Here is a 16,190-nt window from a genome sequence, read left to right as displayed (position 1 = left end):
GCATCATTACGTTGAGGCATATTACTTTTTTTTGCTGTGTACTAAATATAGCTGTTACATTGAACTATGAAAAATAAAACGCATTTTTAAACTTCAACAATATTTTCGTGTCCGGATTCAACCTTTAGTAACCTATAATCAACCGAATCTTTTTTTTTTTTTTCCTCCGGCAACAACACCGATCCGGAGTGGATCGAGAAGACCAACCATTTTATTTGCACGGAGAGTCACCTCACTCGCAGTGACTTTTGTCACCTCACTAGTGACAGCGAGTCACCTCACCTCACTCGCGGCGCAGAATAAGGGGGAGTGTTGCCATTTGGCAACATACACAGCAACAAAAAATGTAATATCGATCAACGTAATTCAAGCTGATGTATGAAATAATGATGTAATAGCAAAAAGCAGATACAATATTACATCAATGGATGTAATTTTGTTCGCAAAATCGATGTACATCGTACAATGTGATATTACACAACCGATGGATTGACCTGGTTGCAGCAGTTTCGATGTAATATTCAACAACTTTTTTTGCTGTGTACCTACCCTAATAAAATTCCCCCTTATTCTGCGAGTCACGTGACTCTCTCTCACCGGTGAGGTGATAATAGTCACCTCGTGTGAGGTGACTCTCCATTTGATTTACATGGAGAGTCACCTCACACGAGGTGACAATTGTCACCTCACCGGTGACAGAGAGTCACGTGACTCGCAGAATAAGGGGGATTGTTATGGTTATTTTGCTTAACGACGTGTTCTGGGTATCTTCCAAACCATTAGTGGAAAAGTTCAATTATTTGGGTTATCGTTCGTTTATGGTTATTGACGTAGGACTACGTCTTTGATTTCTATATGGGGGTACACTTTGTGAAAAACGAAAATGGAACATGTAACAAATTAAGAAAGATTTTGAACGTTAATAACTCAGCTACCCCTGGTCCAATTTCAATAATTTTACCACCAATCGATAAGAAATATGGCTACCCATTGATAACAATGCTTCCAAATGTTGATTTTCAACAAGAAACTATTGAAAAACTGGTAAATGTTCAGCATTGTCCAAAAGCGTCGAATTAACTAACAAATCCACCAATTACCTACATGCATATGCTGCTTCCCCAGCACAGTCGTCAGAGAGTAGTAAGTAGACGAAACAAGTCGAAGTGGCATTCGCCTCCGATCCTCGGGCGCGTGTGAATAGGGAGGATGGAATTGCGTAATATTTTACACACTCATCGCCATGTTCAGAACCAAACGCAAATTCTTCGAGATAACCACCATCCGTCGTCTGGCTCGCCGTGGCGGTGTCTGACGTATCTCCGGTTTGATTTACGAGGTGTGCTGAAGGTGTTCCTGAAAAATGAGATCTGTGATGCTGTCACCTACACTAAACACGCCAAGCGTAAGCGGCCATGGATGTCATCTACGTTTTTGAAGTGACAGAGACGCACTCTGTTTGGTTTCAGAGGTTAAATCATCACCAACATTGGAGACAAAACGGCTCTTTTCAGGGCCACCAAGCTTATTACAGTAAAGAGTAGGAATAGAATTCATCTGCCTGTTTGTCCATATTCAGAACCACCGACCACACAAAATGCCCATGTGATCAAACTTCCCTGTGAAGCAGGGATACAAATTGTTTTGATCAACCTTGATACTTGGTCCTGATCATCCTAAACTCCAAGCAAATGTAGTTGAAACCTCTGGGGAGGTGTGGGCTCATACAATCACCCTTATTCTTGTTTTTCAAATATTTTTTTGTATAGGAATTTCGTTTCGAACGAAATACAGAATAGGGGTGGTAGTTAGCTATCAGACTTGAAAAAGAATAATGTTAAACCTCCGGTATTAAATTAAATTTTATTAATAATTAAAATTATTATTTTCTGTTTCGTAGGAAATATCATCACTTCGATCACTTCAGTCAAATTTTACCATCGCTGTGTACCGTTGCCAGGGACAGTATCGAGCGGAGATTACGTGTCCGTTGTGCACTTTTATCGGAAAAACAACTAAACTCTCAGCAACCGCCGATACCGCAGAGAACTGGAACTGGAATGTATAGTTTTACGCGGCATGTTGTTATGAAGCATCCTAGTGGTTTGGAGTCGGTTGCGTCCATACTTTGGTCCATGCTCTCCAAACGGCGTGCTTTTGATGCTGTTTGTCCAGAAAGTTCACCTGCTCTGAAGGTGCTATTGGAGGCGGATGATACTGAGAACAAGATCCTGATGAAGAGTGACATACAGTTGAAGTCGTCTGTTTCAAAAGAAGCTGATGAAGATCTGAGTGTCATTGAAAGTAAGTTTATCCGTTTGTAAGCGTATATTTAACAAAAACTTTCTATTCTCTCTGTTTTATTTTCGTTATCTTTTAGATTCAGTCGAATTTTTGAAGGACAGCCTCGAGGACAGCCCTGATAACATACATGAGGACATTCAAGGTATCTCTGAAGACCTCCCCGAGGATATCTCTGAAAACATCCCTGGCGGCAGACAAAACTACAGCTGTGAAGATACTAATCTGCCACTGAAGGGTGCCGCAGGTAAGAATAGCATTTAACTTTATATTTATAATATGGAAGCCAACATGAATGTTTTACAGGTTAATTCAGCAGCTGCGGAAAAAGGACGATGCCAACTTCAAGCTGATGTCGGATCGGATAAAAGTCAACCAGATGTACAAACTTCTGCGCGAGGAAAACCAAGTGCTGGAGGATCAAGTAAAAAATTCGATTGTAATTATTGAAAGCTAATTAGGGGCTGTTCATAAACTACGTAGACAGTTTAGACGGGGGGGGGGGGATTGGCAATTGTTCACAATTCATACAATTTTTAAACTTTTGTATGGACAATTGTCTACGTGGGTGAGGGGGGGGGGTCAAAAAAACTGTCTACGTAGTTAATGAACAGCCCCTTACCCACACTGAAAACGCATCTTACTCAGAGAGTGAGTCTTTATTCATTCGTATGGAGAAATTTGTAAAAGCGTAGGTAACTCAGCGCTAAAAGTGACCTACGCGTTTAGTAATTTCTCCATACGAATGAGTAAAAGTGACTCATTCTCTGAGTAAGATTTGTTTTCGTTCGAACCGTATTTTACATACAAACACAGTTTTTTGTAAGGAAAATATGGTAAACGAGAATTTCTTCGAGTGAATTTCTAAACCCTCAATGAAACAATCCTCTTCCCACCCACCAGGTAACAACTCGCGACAGTCAGATCGAAGCGATGCATGTCGTGCTACGTGCTACGCTAGAGGAAAAGGAACTCATCCTGCAAAACATCATCACAACGATAGAGAAGGAGCTGGTAGCCCGCCAACAGGCAATGGAAATGCACAAACGGAAAGCCATCGAATTTGCCCAGTCCGCGGCCGACCTGAAGCTGCACCTCGAAAGGTATCACGCCCAGATGAAGGAAGCCCAGCAGGTGGTAGCGGAGAAGACGAGCTCTCTGGAAGCGGAAGCCTACAAAACCAAGCGGCTGCAGGAAGAGCTGGCGCAATTCAAGCGCAAGGCAGAACGCATGAAGACGATCGAAATGTCTGGCACTCTGTGCTGTAGCTGTGGCCTGTGACCGGTATTAAGCTTTTATGTACGTTCTCTAAGTGATAGTCCATGTAATTCAATTTAGTGTAATCTAGGAATCCTAATGAAATTAAACACTTTCCTAATTACAAAATCAATTATAATTCAACCCACTTATTTCGGACCGCATATACAATCCGAGATCAATCGACGTCGGTAAAAAGCTAAAAAAAAACCGTTTTATTATTATATATTTGAAGGTCTAAACTGCTGACTTTTATAATCAAAACTCCAATAGGTAAATAAATCCATAAAAAAAAACAAAAGACTGTCGGTTGCAAAACACGGTTCGATTTATTTGTAGACACACAAGAAATTCTTGTGCACCTTACCAAACCCGAAGTGTGACTATCACTGGTATCATCATACTTCCGGAAAACTAGAAATTCTGAAAATTCAAACTCTCTCTCAGTGTCATACAGTCCACTTCGTCGATCTTCAGCGAGTTCGTTTTCAAATTGATCTCCTCTTCTTGCATCACCTGCGTATTGAGCAGATATCTCAGCGTGACCCTGGACTGCACCAACATCTGATCCAGCTTGGAGACTGTTTCCCGCAGCGCCGCCAACTCCTTTTTCAGGCTATTGTAAACGTTATCCTTGCATAGTTCAATCCCGGGCCGATGGGCTCGGTTCGCCATGCGCACCTGTGCTAGGGAGACGTAACCCTCTTTCTCGGCAATCTCCTTCTCCAACTTGGTGTCAGTACGCGTCAGCTCGTTAACCTGGTGGACAGTTTCCTTGTGTACGTTCTCCAGCTTGATTTTGGTGTACCGGACTTCGGCGATTCGTTTGCTGTAAGCTGCATTGGTTCGTTCCACCTGATGGCGAATGTCTTCGGCGGCCTGTTTGAGCACCTGATCGATGTAGGAGCGAAGCGTTTGGGCCGAGTTGATTTTCTTGGGAGTGCTCTCGATGTTGGTGTTGGTCTTCTCGATCCACTCCGGATCGGTGTTGTTGCCGGAGGAAAAAAAAAAAAAAGATTCGGTTGATTATAGGTTACTAAAGGTTGAATCCGGACACGAAAATATTGTTGAAGTTTAAAAATGCGTTTTATTTTTCATAGTTCAATGTAACAGCTATATTTAGTACACAGCAAAAAAAAGTAATATGCCTCAACGTAATGATGCTAACGGATCATGAAAGTAGATGTAATTGTGAGAATTTGCATATAAATTAACACCAATTCTATGTAATATTATGTCGCTCTTCGAATTACACCGAAACAAATTGACTATTTTTCATTCCGTCGCATGTGTGTAATATTCACATAGAACTAACATAATTATTACACAGAAACAGCTGCACATAGATCATTCAACAAATAGTTGTGTAATATTACACTAATATTATGCGATATGACAGATAATTACTACGCGATATTACATCTCGCAACACTGCCAGCTTTTTCGCTCTGATGCGGATCGAACTGACGTTTGAGACGACGAACCACCAATCGAGCCACCATTGTTATTGCAGAAAACGAAATACTGTTTTGTGGCCAGTAAAAGCACCGGGAATTTCTTCAAATGGTCTCTTTTTTCGGTCCGTTCCAAGGTTTCTTTCATATATTGTGAGTAGTCTTGTATGGCCAGCTGATCATCGCCGTTTTCGATAAATACGGCGGACAGTGCGTGTGTAAAACCGTTTTTAGAACATCAGAAAGCATCCCGTTTGTTCGATCGGATGGCACCGATTTCGTGCGGTGGGCCAGAAGTGCTAGGGACCGATAGGCACCACGGAGGCGAGTGGTGGGCCAATTCTCTCGAGTATGGACCGGACCAAGATGGACGAACATTTCAGACGTTCTCCCGGTAGTTGAACAGTGACGTCAGAGCGAGGGCGATGGCAGTCCGCCTTTGTCGTTATTAACGGTAAAGTATGAAGAGGTGAATGGATAGTTTTTGGAAGTTAGAGAGAAACGAAGGGATCAGGGAAAGAATGAGTATCGCACGAGGTATCGCAGGTCAGGAAAGATGGAAGAGAAAATATATGTGTTCAATATAGTTCTAAACCGCAATTGATCACTTTCATAAAGAAAAGCCTCTCACTTCTATGAAATTATCTGAGCTTCAATGATACTCCCTCGAACTTTAAAAAAATACAAATTTCATAAAGTTTGCCATTACATCCAATTGTGTATATCGCTTCGTGTACGTCAAATTTATTACATCGGGAAAATTACGTCGGTCTTTTGTATTGTATCAAAGGCCCTTGAGTACATCACTCATCGTAATATTACACAACCGATGGATTGACCTATGTGCAGCTGTTTCGATGTAATATTCAACAACTTTTTTTGCTGTGTAGGTATTATGCTAATTCTAAGACCATTGCTCGAGTCTTCCTCGCCAATCGCTCGAACTTTTCTTCGTATACGGTCCATAATCTTTTGCACGAGCCCTGATCGATACAGATGTACGCTAATGTGATAGAATAACAAAGGAAGTGAAAGGATACTACAAAGTCCACCTTGTATATCACGCACAGTCTGACGTTTGCTTGTTGGATTTTAACGAGTAAAGAGCTGCTACAGAGTCACCGTCGAAGTAAAAGTACCAAAATTGACGTGCTGCGTCCAATATCGCAATGCCACCGGATAGGACTAGACTTGAGCTAAATATGCTCCATACAAACCATCATCAAAATCGTGGGCAATCATCAGCTAAATCGATCATCAATCATTGAACGTAAATACCTCTATAAGGTCATAGGGTAAAAGTACCAAAATTGACGCGCTGCGTCCAATATCGCAATGCCACCGGATAGGACTAGACTTGAGCTAAATATGCTCCATACAAACCATCATCAAAATCGTGGGCAATCATCAGCTAAATCGATCATCAATCATTGAACGTAAATACCTCTATAAGGTCACCAAAATTGACGCGCTGCGTCCAATATCGCAATACCACCGGATAGGACTAGACTTGAGCTAAATATGCTTCATACAAACCATCATCAAAATCGTGGGCAATCATCAGCTAAATCGATCATCAATCATTGAACGTAAATACCTCTATAAGGTCATAGATTAAAAGTACCAAAATTGACGCGCTGCGTCCAATATCGCAATGCCACCGGATAGGACTAGACTTGAGCTAAATATGCTCCATACAAACCATCATCAAAATCGTGGGCAATCATCAGCTAAATCGATCATCAATCATTGAACGTAAATACCTCTTTAAGACCATAGGGTAAAAGTACCAACATTGACGCGCTGCGTCCAATATCGCAATGCCACCGGATAGGACTAGACTTGAGCTAAATATGCTTCATACAAACCATCATCAAAATCGTGGGCAATCATCAGCTAAATCGATCATCAATCATTGAACATAAATACCTCTACAGGAAGCTTCGGAAAAAAAAGGGTGCCGAGTTCACAACTTTCAAACAGCTGCCACTAGTTTCCACTTGGCAGCGCTGCGGTGCGCTAATCTACCCGCAGCTGAAAAAATGGGTACTAAAAAAGGTGGTAAAAAAAAGGTGCTGGGTGCCGAATTCACAGAAGTGTCAACTGTCACTTTTTTTTTATAAACAAGAAGAAAAACACCGAGAAAAATACACTCAATCGTCTGTCACTGCCGTTTTCATCGTCGCGAACGGAATCAAATAAGTGCCGAGTGAATATCTTCCGAAAAAATAATGCTTTCCTCCCGTGCTCTGCTGCTGGGACGATTGCTGCAACGTGCGGCCAGTTCCCCGGCTACCACTGCGGCCGTTCGCAACCAAGTCGTGCGCCATGGACACGAGTAAGTACGGTGTTTTTTCCTTGAACAAGCAAGTTCCTCGCGGAACATTATGTAATTATCGGTACTATATTTTGATCGGATTCCCCGAATCAAATAATACATATTCCCTTACTGTTTTGAAAATGCTATTCCATAATTCCAGTGTGTCGTACCGGATGAATGGTCCGAAGCCGGAGATGCTAGCCCGTGTCGGTGCTCAGGTGGCCGGCGGTCTGATGTGGTGGTGGGTGCTGTGGCATCTGTTCCATGAATACGAGCACATTACGGTTTGTTGTTGAAATGGTAATTGCTAGACAATCATTATTGCTTCAATATTTTAGGGAGAATTTGCTTACCCGGATCCAACGCAATGGACCAACGCCGAGCTTGGCATTCCTTCGGATGATGAATAGACCGCAGACGAGCTTGATTAGGTGTCACCCATCTTTATAATTTTAGCTGAACGCCTGCAGATTTGTGGAGCTGAATGTGCTATTAATTCTCTAGATTGCCAGTTGAAAATGGTTATTGTAAATAAACCTTCGAAAGGGAATTCGCTTAAAAGAATCTTACATTATTGGCTTTGAATATTATTGACAGTGTAAAATTTATCAATGGACCGATGGCTGTAAGATGAAAGTGTTTCTCCCCAATGTTAGAAAGAAACATCCGTTCTACAGCAATCGGTCCATTGCAATTTCTCGAGAGAAGTGGGGTCTGGAAACACCAAATTCAGCATTGTAGGAGTCTAGGGTTGTTTCCACGCACTTGCTATAAAAAATTGTTTTTAGGAAAACCTGCGCTCACGAATCATATCGCTGATTGTGACGCTCTGAACGCAAAATTTGAACATACTTCCGAAAAATAATCTTTATAGCAAGTGAATGGGAGAAACCCCACAACGATGAATTTGGTGTTTCCATACTGCACTTCTCTCAACCAACCCTGGTAGGAGGGTAAATTTTGATATCTGGGATCGATTATGTTCTACAAGGCTATCCGAACTGTGTAGACAGATTGTGTAGATTTTAGACCTACCACCCTCCCTCTGTGTACACAATGCCTAATGTATTTTGTTTTGTACACTTTTTTTTAAATGATTTTCTATGCTCTAATCTTAATCCATAGATTTTGATCCTTGTTCCCAACTTCTCTTTCAAATTATGTTCAGGTCTTCAAAAGCTACCAAATTTGAACAAATTCGTTTACTATTTTGATTTATGGGAGAATTTGTATGTTAGGATAGAATGGAAAACAGGTCGACAAAAATTCTCACAGTTCTTAATGTTGGATTTAGGAAGCAATGCAGAACCATTTTTTCGGAGACCGCAAATCGATTAAAATTCGATGCAAAAATCTAGGGTTAGATGGGTCAAATATGCCCCGCTCAATATTAATGCTTTTTTTTTTTTGTTAATTACTTTATTTGTACAGGCTTAATCGAATAAACTTTACAGAGCCAAGTCATCATTTTCTTTATACATTATAAAATGTCTTAAATCTAAAATACAAGGATTTGAACCGATTACTCGCGATCTTCTCGAGGTTAGTGGATGACAATTGTTTGGATCGGGAGAGGGAAAAGGAGATTTGAAATATGATTTATGATTAAAAAATTTCACTATTTTTTAAACATATACTTAATCCTATCGACGGAAAATCAACCAAAATTTTAATCGGTCTGGGAGTGTACTAATAGACTAAGTGAAATATATCTAGATTTTCTTCATATTTAAAAAGTTTGTCCTAAAAATTCGAGGAAAATTTAATTCATTCACTGAGTAAATTTCAAGCCTGATTCGACTCAATTTTGAGTTACTCTCATGGGCCGTGTAGCGCACGAAACGAAAATCAATTATTAAATTCATGTGTTTCACTTATACATTTTTGCCAAAGCATCAGCCTTATACATTCCATAAGACAAACCACATAGGTCCTATTAGAATGCATAAAAGGTATGTGTGACCGCTTATACATTTCATTTGACACATGATCTTTATTAACTTTTTGCAAGGCGTCTGCTTATAAGTTGACTTATACATTTTATGAATAATCAGCAATGGAAATTTGCCAAAAGGTATAAGGAGATTTCTATCCGTGCGGAAGCTTTTTTTTCTTGATTTGTTTTCCGTGCTGAGCACCAACGCTAACTATTGGAAGATTGCCGCAAAAGCTCAACGCAGATGTCGCCACTGCATGATGATGATAATGTTGACAGACTGCATATAAAATTCGTGAAAATTAGCATTAAATCATAATTTTCATCAAGCCTGCGTGAAATCCTTCCAATATAACATTCGAATTGAAGAAGAAAACGTTTTTACGATCAGACTGATGTGCATCTTTGACTTTTACAGGTGAACTTTCATAAGATATATTAATTTCATTTCACGGCTCCATCAATGCTGCATCGTAAATATGATGGTATACAGAAGTAAATTGCTCAATTACTCAAAATAAAGATGATTTTTCATCTTGTTATCACTTTGAAGACCATCTAAAACCATTTTAAAGTATGGTGCGTGTTGAGTAAATCAAGTTCAAGTGGATTTTCCTACGTTTCGAGGGGTGAATCGATTAGCTTGGGACCTAAGATAGTACCAGAGCTGAGCCAAAAAGTTGAGCACGTTTCTTCAGGACCTTCTGGTCTTAGAGTTACCTCTATGCTAATAGCATAGAGGTAACTCTAAGACAAGTAGGTCCCGAAGAAACGTGCTCAACTTTTTGGCTCACCTCTGGTACTATCTTCGGTCCCAAGCTTGTCGAATCACCCCTCGAAACATAGGAAAAACCAATAACCCCTCATTTTATCTGTCAAACTTTCATAGCGAATCAAAACAAACATTGCGTAGTACTAGCATTTCGACTAGAATAGGGTACGTTAATCGTTTGCTTGGGACCAATAGCGCTATCTTGATGGTGGTTTCTTTGTTGCAATTAGTTGACAACCGTTATAACATGTTATAGCTCTCCAGTCTGGACAGCGTTTTACCACAGACAAACAGACGTAACAGTTCATTGTGTATCTTCGTGGGGCCTCCCTTAGCTCAGTCGGTAGAGGCGCAGCTACAAAGCAAGACCATGCTGGAGGTGGCTGGGTTCGATTCCCGGTCCGGTCTAGGAATTTTTCGGGTTGGAAAATTTCTCGACTTCCCTGGGCATAGAAGTATGATTGGACTTGCCACACAATTATACTAATGCAAAAATGGTACAGGCATCGAAAGCTCTCAATTAATAACTGTGGAAGTGCATCTAGAACACTAAGTTGAGGGCACGCAATAAGCTAATATGCGATATGCAATAAGCTTGAAATGCGAAGAAGAAGAAGAAGAAGAAGTATCTTCGTTCACGCATTTAACGGTTGATTTGAATATTATCAGTTCCGCGAACTACTCGCCGCAGCACTGGCATCGGATCACTTTGACGTTTCTATACATTCTATAGAACTTTTATGCAATATTGTTTGCGAGTTAGCGACCAACCTAGTTTTCCGCGAGAAGCCCGAGAGATGTCGCTACTGAGGTCCTGTGTTTTGAGATACTATTATTATTATTTAGCTTTATTAAGGAGGCTTTCAGCCTTGGGCTGGTTCGCCTCCAATTTGAGATACTATGTTTTCAAGAAAAACTTTTTCAAAGAGATACGTCTGTTTGTCTGTGGATAAACCATCGGGAAAATTCCAATTGGAATGCTCGTTCGGCTCAGATTTTGACAGTTCATTTGGCTCAAAACATTCTCTCCGCCCATCTCTCCCTCTAGGGCCACCCACATTAGATCCGTTTGCGTTGCGTTGACGTAAATTTGAAAGTTAGACAACAGATTTAGCTGTCACTTTACCACAACGCGTCCGATCCGGATCTAATGTGCGTGGGCCTTCTGAGTATTTCTAATCTCGACAACCACTTGACATATTGTGACGAGATTTTGGACTTGTAAGCATTACACTGTAAACTAGTTTTACTCAAAACTTCATCAATTTATACCCATTCAACAATAAGTTATGCACAAAAAGTGTTGCATTTTTTTCAACGTTTTTTTTTTTAACAAGAACGCTATCAATACCTTGCTCAGTCGAAAGGAATAAAGAGCCAGAATTTATAAAGAGACAACATCTTATCCATTTAACAGGCCTACTGCTCGTTTGGAATGACTTTTTCCTATGACTTTGACAGACAATCGATTGTTCCAATTTTGACATCCCAACAAACAATTTGTGCTGATTAAGAGCTGAATAAGCTATTTTTTAGCTGAAGAAGCATATTTTTGCCTGAATAAGCTCTTATTCCGCTTCCAATGTTTGTTGGGATGTCGCCTCTTTATGAATTTAGGCTCTTTAGATAGCAGCACTCCTGAGATGTTACACGGAGAACCAAAACTAACCCAACCCAACGGTTGAGTTCTTTAAACTTACTGTTGAGTTGCTGCCTCTCACATGAACAAACTCTTCTTGTTTTCAAAAACGAAAAGAACAAAACAACCCAAAATTGAGTTCTATTCACCAAACACAACAGTTCCGTGCGCCAAGTTTAAATTGTGTAAATTGTGTAAAACTCAATTTTGAGTAGTTTGAACTCGACGTTGAGTGAAAACAACTTAAAAGTAAGTAATCCTGTTTACATGAGAGTGAATGAAAACAACTCAAAATTGAGTAGGCGCTAGAACTCTAAATTGAGTTGGGGCACGGAACTGCCAACCTGGATAAAAAGAACTCAAAATCAGGAATTTTTTTCTATCCGTGTAGGTAATGATAAAAACGGCGCCGGTGGTGTAGTGGTAAGCGTGATTACCTCTCACCCCAGCAGGCCTGGGTTCAATCCCAATCGGCGCCGCCGGGATGTTCTGAGGCATAACATCTCTGATCACGCCTTCCTTCGGATGGGAAGTACACACTTAAATTTTTTCGCCGAGATTCCAACAGCCGAGCAGTTCTGCAGCTTATTTTGCTGAGATTCAGTAAAACAATTGCCGAGACTCAGCTAACAAATTAGATTTTGCTGAGATATCAGCCAACTAAAAGATATTTTGCAGAGATATCAGCAAAAGTAAATGCTGAGGTAATCGGCTGTTGGAGAGTTTACCGAGCTAGATTAAGTGTGTAAAGCCGTTGGTCCCCGGTTCATGAGTTGATGGGTCGATAGGTAGGGTCCAGGTGTGGAAGCTGCCTTCCTGGCACGTCGGTAGCATTGGTGCTCAGCACGGAAAACAAGATCGATGGAAAAAACAAACCAAAGGAGTTAATGATAAAGTTTAAAGAATTATTACGCATTTTGCACCAAAGCAGACTTAAAATAATCCCTCAAAATAATGTTTCGCTCTGTCCAATTAATTTTTATATTTTCCATTTCAATGTAAGAAAGTGCTACCTTTTGCAATCGTTATCGGTTATGGGTTATCGTTCTTTTATGGTCATTTTTTTTTATATAAAACACTACTGGCAATAGAACCTTGATAATTATTATATTTATTTTTTCTATCATGAGCGAAATAAATTTTGTGGTATTAGTTTTAGCGCAGGAGTTCACTTTGAAGCGAAATGCGCAATATCTAAATATCTCATTGAAAATAGCGCAACAATTTTTAGTTCACCTAAACAAACCTAAACAAACCAACTCGCTTCTGTAATTGACAAAAATGCTACATACGACCCAATCAAAAAGGACTCCAGAATTAATTTAAACTTGCCTGCAGCTCTTGCACAAAACACAATCTTGTTTTCAACATTTGCGCCTATGCTAATCACCACCAGATGACTAACGAGATCGATACAGTAGAGCAAAGCAAAACTTGTCTACACGCTCGTTCAATCTAACTCAAGATGAATATTGCATTAGGTCCTAAGCAGAGATGCCAGATTTTTTTTTCGGAAGTCTGCGAAAAATGTCTGTGAATTCCAGAAATGTCTGTAATTGAGTTGCATAAAATTAACAGAAGTTTTGCGTGTGACGGAGGAGGGGAGGGAATCATCTTTTGTCTCGAACTAGTTTGCGAAATTTCAGTAAAAGTCATGTTCGAGCAGAAAAGACCTGATTTTAACGAATTGAACCTAATTTGAGTTGGGAATGCATCCATTAAATCAGTATACGTTAAAAGCAGTTAATAAACAGATAAATTACGATTACACGACAAATGATGCCGACTCAAAGTTGCGATTAGTTCACTCATATTCTTGAAATGTTGTTAATTCATAGACTTAGTAAAACTTTCCGAGCTTTTACAGGAAAAATTTCTATTGACACATAAAGGCATCTTTAGCGGTGGTCTGATCTAGATTCAAATTTATGACACATTTGAACCAGCTAAAATTAAATAGATCAAGCCTAAATAGATCAAACTGTGGGCGTACGCAACGGTTGGTCTATTTTTAGCTGCTCTATTTCAAACGTCAATACCCGAGTCAAAACCAACTCACTCCCTGATTTCGGGTTTAGCCAATTTTTAATCTCATGTCATTGATCATGTTTTTGACGTAGAACTACGTCTTTGTCGACTATACTGGGGAGCAAATCAAAAAATATGTGTAGTGAAATAGTGTTAGGTTTTGAGCGCTTGTAACTTTGTCATTTATAGATGAAAATAAAATCTAAATACGTCAATCGATAGGATATTACATTACAAATCTGCTGAAATAAGTATTTTTTTTCAATTTTCCACAAAAATAAACATTTGAAAAATGTACAAATGATAATTTTATCTCTGTTTTCACGAAATAAACGATTTTCCCTAACCCAGTCATCATAATCGAGTACCAGAAAAAACCCCAACTACGAGAAAAAACACGCTTGGTCTTGAAATCAATTATTATTTTGAACGTAAATCGAATCAAAAGTAAAAGTCATGTGAAATGCTAGCTTCTAGCAAGGGTTGCAAGATAATTTAGGTACAAATCCCTGCTGCCGAATTGTATTTTGTTTTCTCTGCCTATCTCTCCCTCTGAGTATTTCCAGCAGCTACCGTATCGGGGGTTGCCATACGAGTAACTAAAATAGCAGTCGGCTTCTCGGTGAGAAGCGCGTTACCAAATTTAGCAGCGCGGGAGAAAGGTTGCTATTCGTAGAAATGTCAAAATGCTCACTACCGGTACGGACTACGGCGAGTAAATTGATAACCGCAATTGGCAAATCAAAGTTGGCACTCGTGGAGAATAGAAGTATGAGAGTGATGATGGTTTCAAAATTTACACGGTGAGGTATACGAGTGTAATCTTTAAATGCTTTTATTTTGCAAATGGAGCATTTTATTTAAATCTGGTTAGTGCTACGCTAGTAGAAAACTTAAGGACTTCTTAATAGACATATAATATAGAAAAAATAGTTTCTTTTCAGATTTTTATGTGTAGATATAGATTTCAGCTTTTCTACAACTGTAGCAGCAACCAGATTTAAATAAAATGCTCTATTTGCAAAATAAATGGATTTTGAGGTTGCACTCGTATACCTCCCCGTGGAAAATTTTGAAACCATCATCACTCTCATAGTTCTTCTATTCTCCACGAGTGCCAACTTTGATTTGCCAATAGCAGTGAAGGGTTTGGAGAAGAGTGGCTAAACTAAAATGAGAGCGCTGTGCGCTGTTAAAATAGTCGCGCAAATGACAAAGACCGTTACGGTTGCTCTTAGTAGTTGCTGGTCCTTTTGCACGCCAGCAGTGGTGGAACGAGCACATCTTAGCCTTAGATATCTTAGTTAGTTCACCATCTAAATATGGATAAATCTACAAACAAAAGAGCAATTTATAGGCATATTAATACGATTCTAAACACTTCATGCTCAAAAAGTGTTAATACATCAGATAGGAATGATTATCGAGAAATGGAGAGTACTGTACAATGAAGCCAAGTACGATGAATTGGCACTAAACTGGCTGTGCGAACTAAATACGAACTAAACTAAATATTTTAAAGTTTTAAAATAAGATATATCAAGCAACATATTCATTACATTTTGCAAAATAACTACACACTTGAGGGAGAAAAAACTTGAATAAATATTTCACAATTCGCTCATACTAACCTTTTTGCCTTTCTCGTACACCAAGGGTACCGAAAGCTATGATATTTTGAAACATACAATCGTACAGCGTAATATTACACAACAAGCGGAAAGACCTTAGACTTTTATGATTGCATAATTTCATAAAATCGTAATTCCAAGTCATTCTCTTGCATCTTCAAGATGGGTGTTTAAGGTATACTTTGGCCCAATAAGACCACTGAAAAAGCACATGCGTTTCGTAGAACATTAGAAAATATTTTCAAAAAAGGTGCTGGCAAAATCGGGTCATTACTGTATATGTCTGCAGTGTGATGCCTTGGTCCCCTTATCGTTATCAAGAGCTGACATATACTAAATTATCAAGAGCTGACATATACTCAATTGACTAAAAGAGCTGACATCACTGATAAGTTCGAAATGTAGAGGCTTGCTTAACGCTTCAGTGGCGCCACCATGACAAATGCAAGCACATTCCCAATCAAAAACCTTATTCGCGAAGAATGCGATGGTGATTGTTATGTCTGTTTGTCTGTGACCGCAGGGTTGCCAAACTCATGGAATATTAAGACTGATACTTTTGATTGCCACACTTTGTCACGTTCGGCACAACGCCTGACACCAGCATTCAGCGATACTAGCGCCGAAACTGGAAAATTTATAGAGAAAATCAGGAGATGCTAGCGTCACGTAGCGGTGTCGTTCCCACTTATTTTTACACAAGTTTCTGGTGGAAGTTGGACGGCTGTTCTCTATGATTCTACAGTGAAACAATATTGAAGCATTTGCTTTGTTCGCTTCGCAATAATTGCCATATTTCATATCAATCGAAAAAGAAACCGCAAGGCTAACCTTCGTAGAACGACGTCCTTT

General features: G+C 39.6%; 3 protein-coding genes across 3 annotated transcripts in view; 2 read left to right on the top strand and 1 right to left on the bottom strand.

The window, feature by feature from the left end:
• Positions 1 to 7,882, top strand: part of LOC135705450 (NADH dehydrogenase [ubiquinone] 1 beta subcomplex subunit 2, mitochondrial-like) — a 247,189-nt gene extending 239,307 nt beyond the window's left edge. Inside the window, exons 2-4 of the mRNA XM_065227202.1 lie at positions 7,216 to 7,350; positions 7,493 to 7,616; positions 7,671 to 7,882. Of these exons, the coding sequence (XP_065083274.1) occupies positions 7,244 to 7,350; positions 7,493 to 7,616; positions 7,671 to 7,742 (303 nt within the window). The 5' untranslated portion in view covers positions 7,216 to 7,243 and the 3' untranslated portion in view covers positions 7,743 to 7,882. The remainder of the gene's footprint in view (positions 1 to 7,215; positions 7,351 to 7,492; positions 7,617 to 7,670) is intronic.
• On the top strand, positions 2,597 to 3,759 carry LOC135705475 (E3 ubiquitin-protein ligase Bre1-like). The gene is made up of 2 exons (XM_065227224.1): positions 2,597 to 2,725; positions 3,205 to 3,759. The coding sequence occupies exons 1-2, from the start codon at positions 2,597 to 2,599 to the stop codon at positions 3,580 to 3,582; spliced, it is 507 nt and encodes a 168-aa protein (XP_065083296.1). The 3' UTR covers positions 3,583 to 3,759.
• On the bottom strand, positions 3,960 to 5,060 carry LOC135705474 (tektin-1-like). Its single transcript, XM_065227223.1, has 2 exons — positions 4,979 to 5,060; positions 3,960 to 4,562 (listed from the first exon to the last, which is right to left on the bottom strand). The coding sequence occupies exons 1-2, from the start codon at positions 5,058 to 5,060 to the stop codon at positions 3,973 to 3,975; spliced, it is 672 nt and encodes a 223-aa protein (XP_065083295.1). The 3' UTR covers positions 3,960 to 3,972.
• Positions 7,883 to 16,190: the final 8,308 nt, after the last annotated feature.

Source organism: Ochlerotatus camptorhynchus, unplaced genomic scaffold (genome assembly GCF_037179485.1).
Source record: "Ochlerotatus camptorhynchus isolate MF236.1 unplaced genomic scaffold, CSIRO-AGI_Acam_v1.1 ptg000267l, whole genome shotgun sequence".
NCBI lineage: Eukaryota > Metazoa > Arthropoda > Insecta > Diptera > Culicidae > Ochlerotatus > Ochlerotatus camptorhynchus.
Note: the sequence above shows the minus strand (reverse complement) of the source record. Positions and strands in the feature narration are given on the sequence as shown.

Coding starts and splice junctions, on each gene's coding strand:
- LOC135705474 (XM_065227223.1), bottom strand. CDS start 5,060: ATGGTGGCTCGATTGGTGGTTCGTCGTCTCAAACGTCAGTTCGATCCG. Junction 4,563..4,978: donor AGCTGGCAGTGTTGCGAGAT/GTAATATCGCGT, acceptor CTTTTTTTTTTT/TTTCCTCCGGCAACAACACC.
- LOC135705475 (XM_065227224.1), top strand. CDS start 2,597: ATGTTTTACAGGTTAATTCAGCAGCTGCGGAAAAAGGACGATGCCAAC. Junction 2,726..3,204: donor ACCAAGTGCTGGAGGATCAA/GTAAAAAATTCG, acceptor CCCACCCACCAG/GTAACAACTCGCGACAGTCA.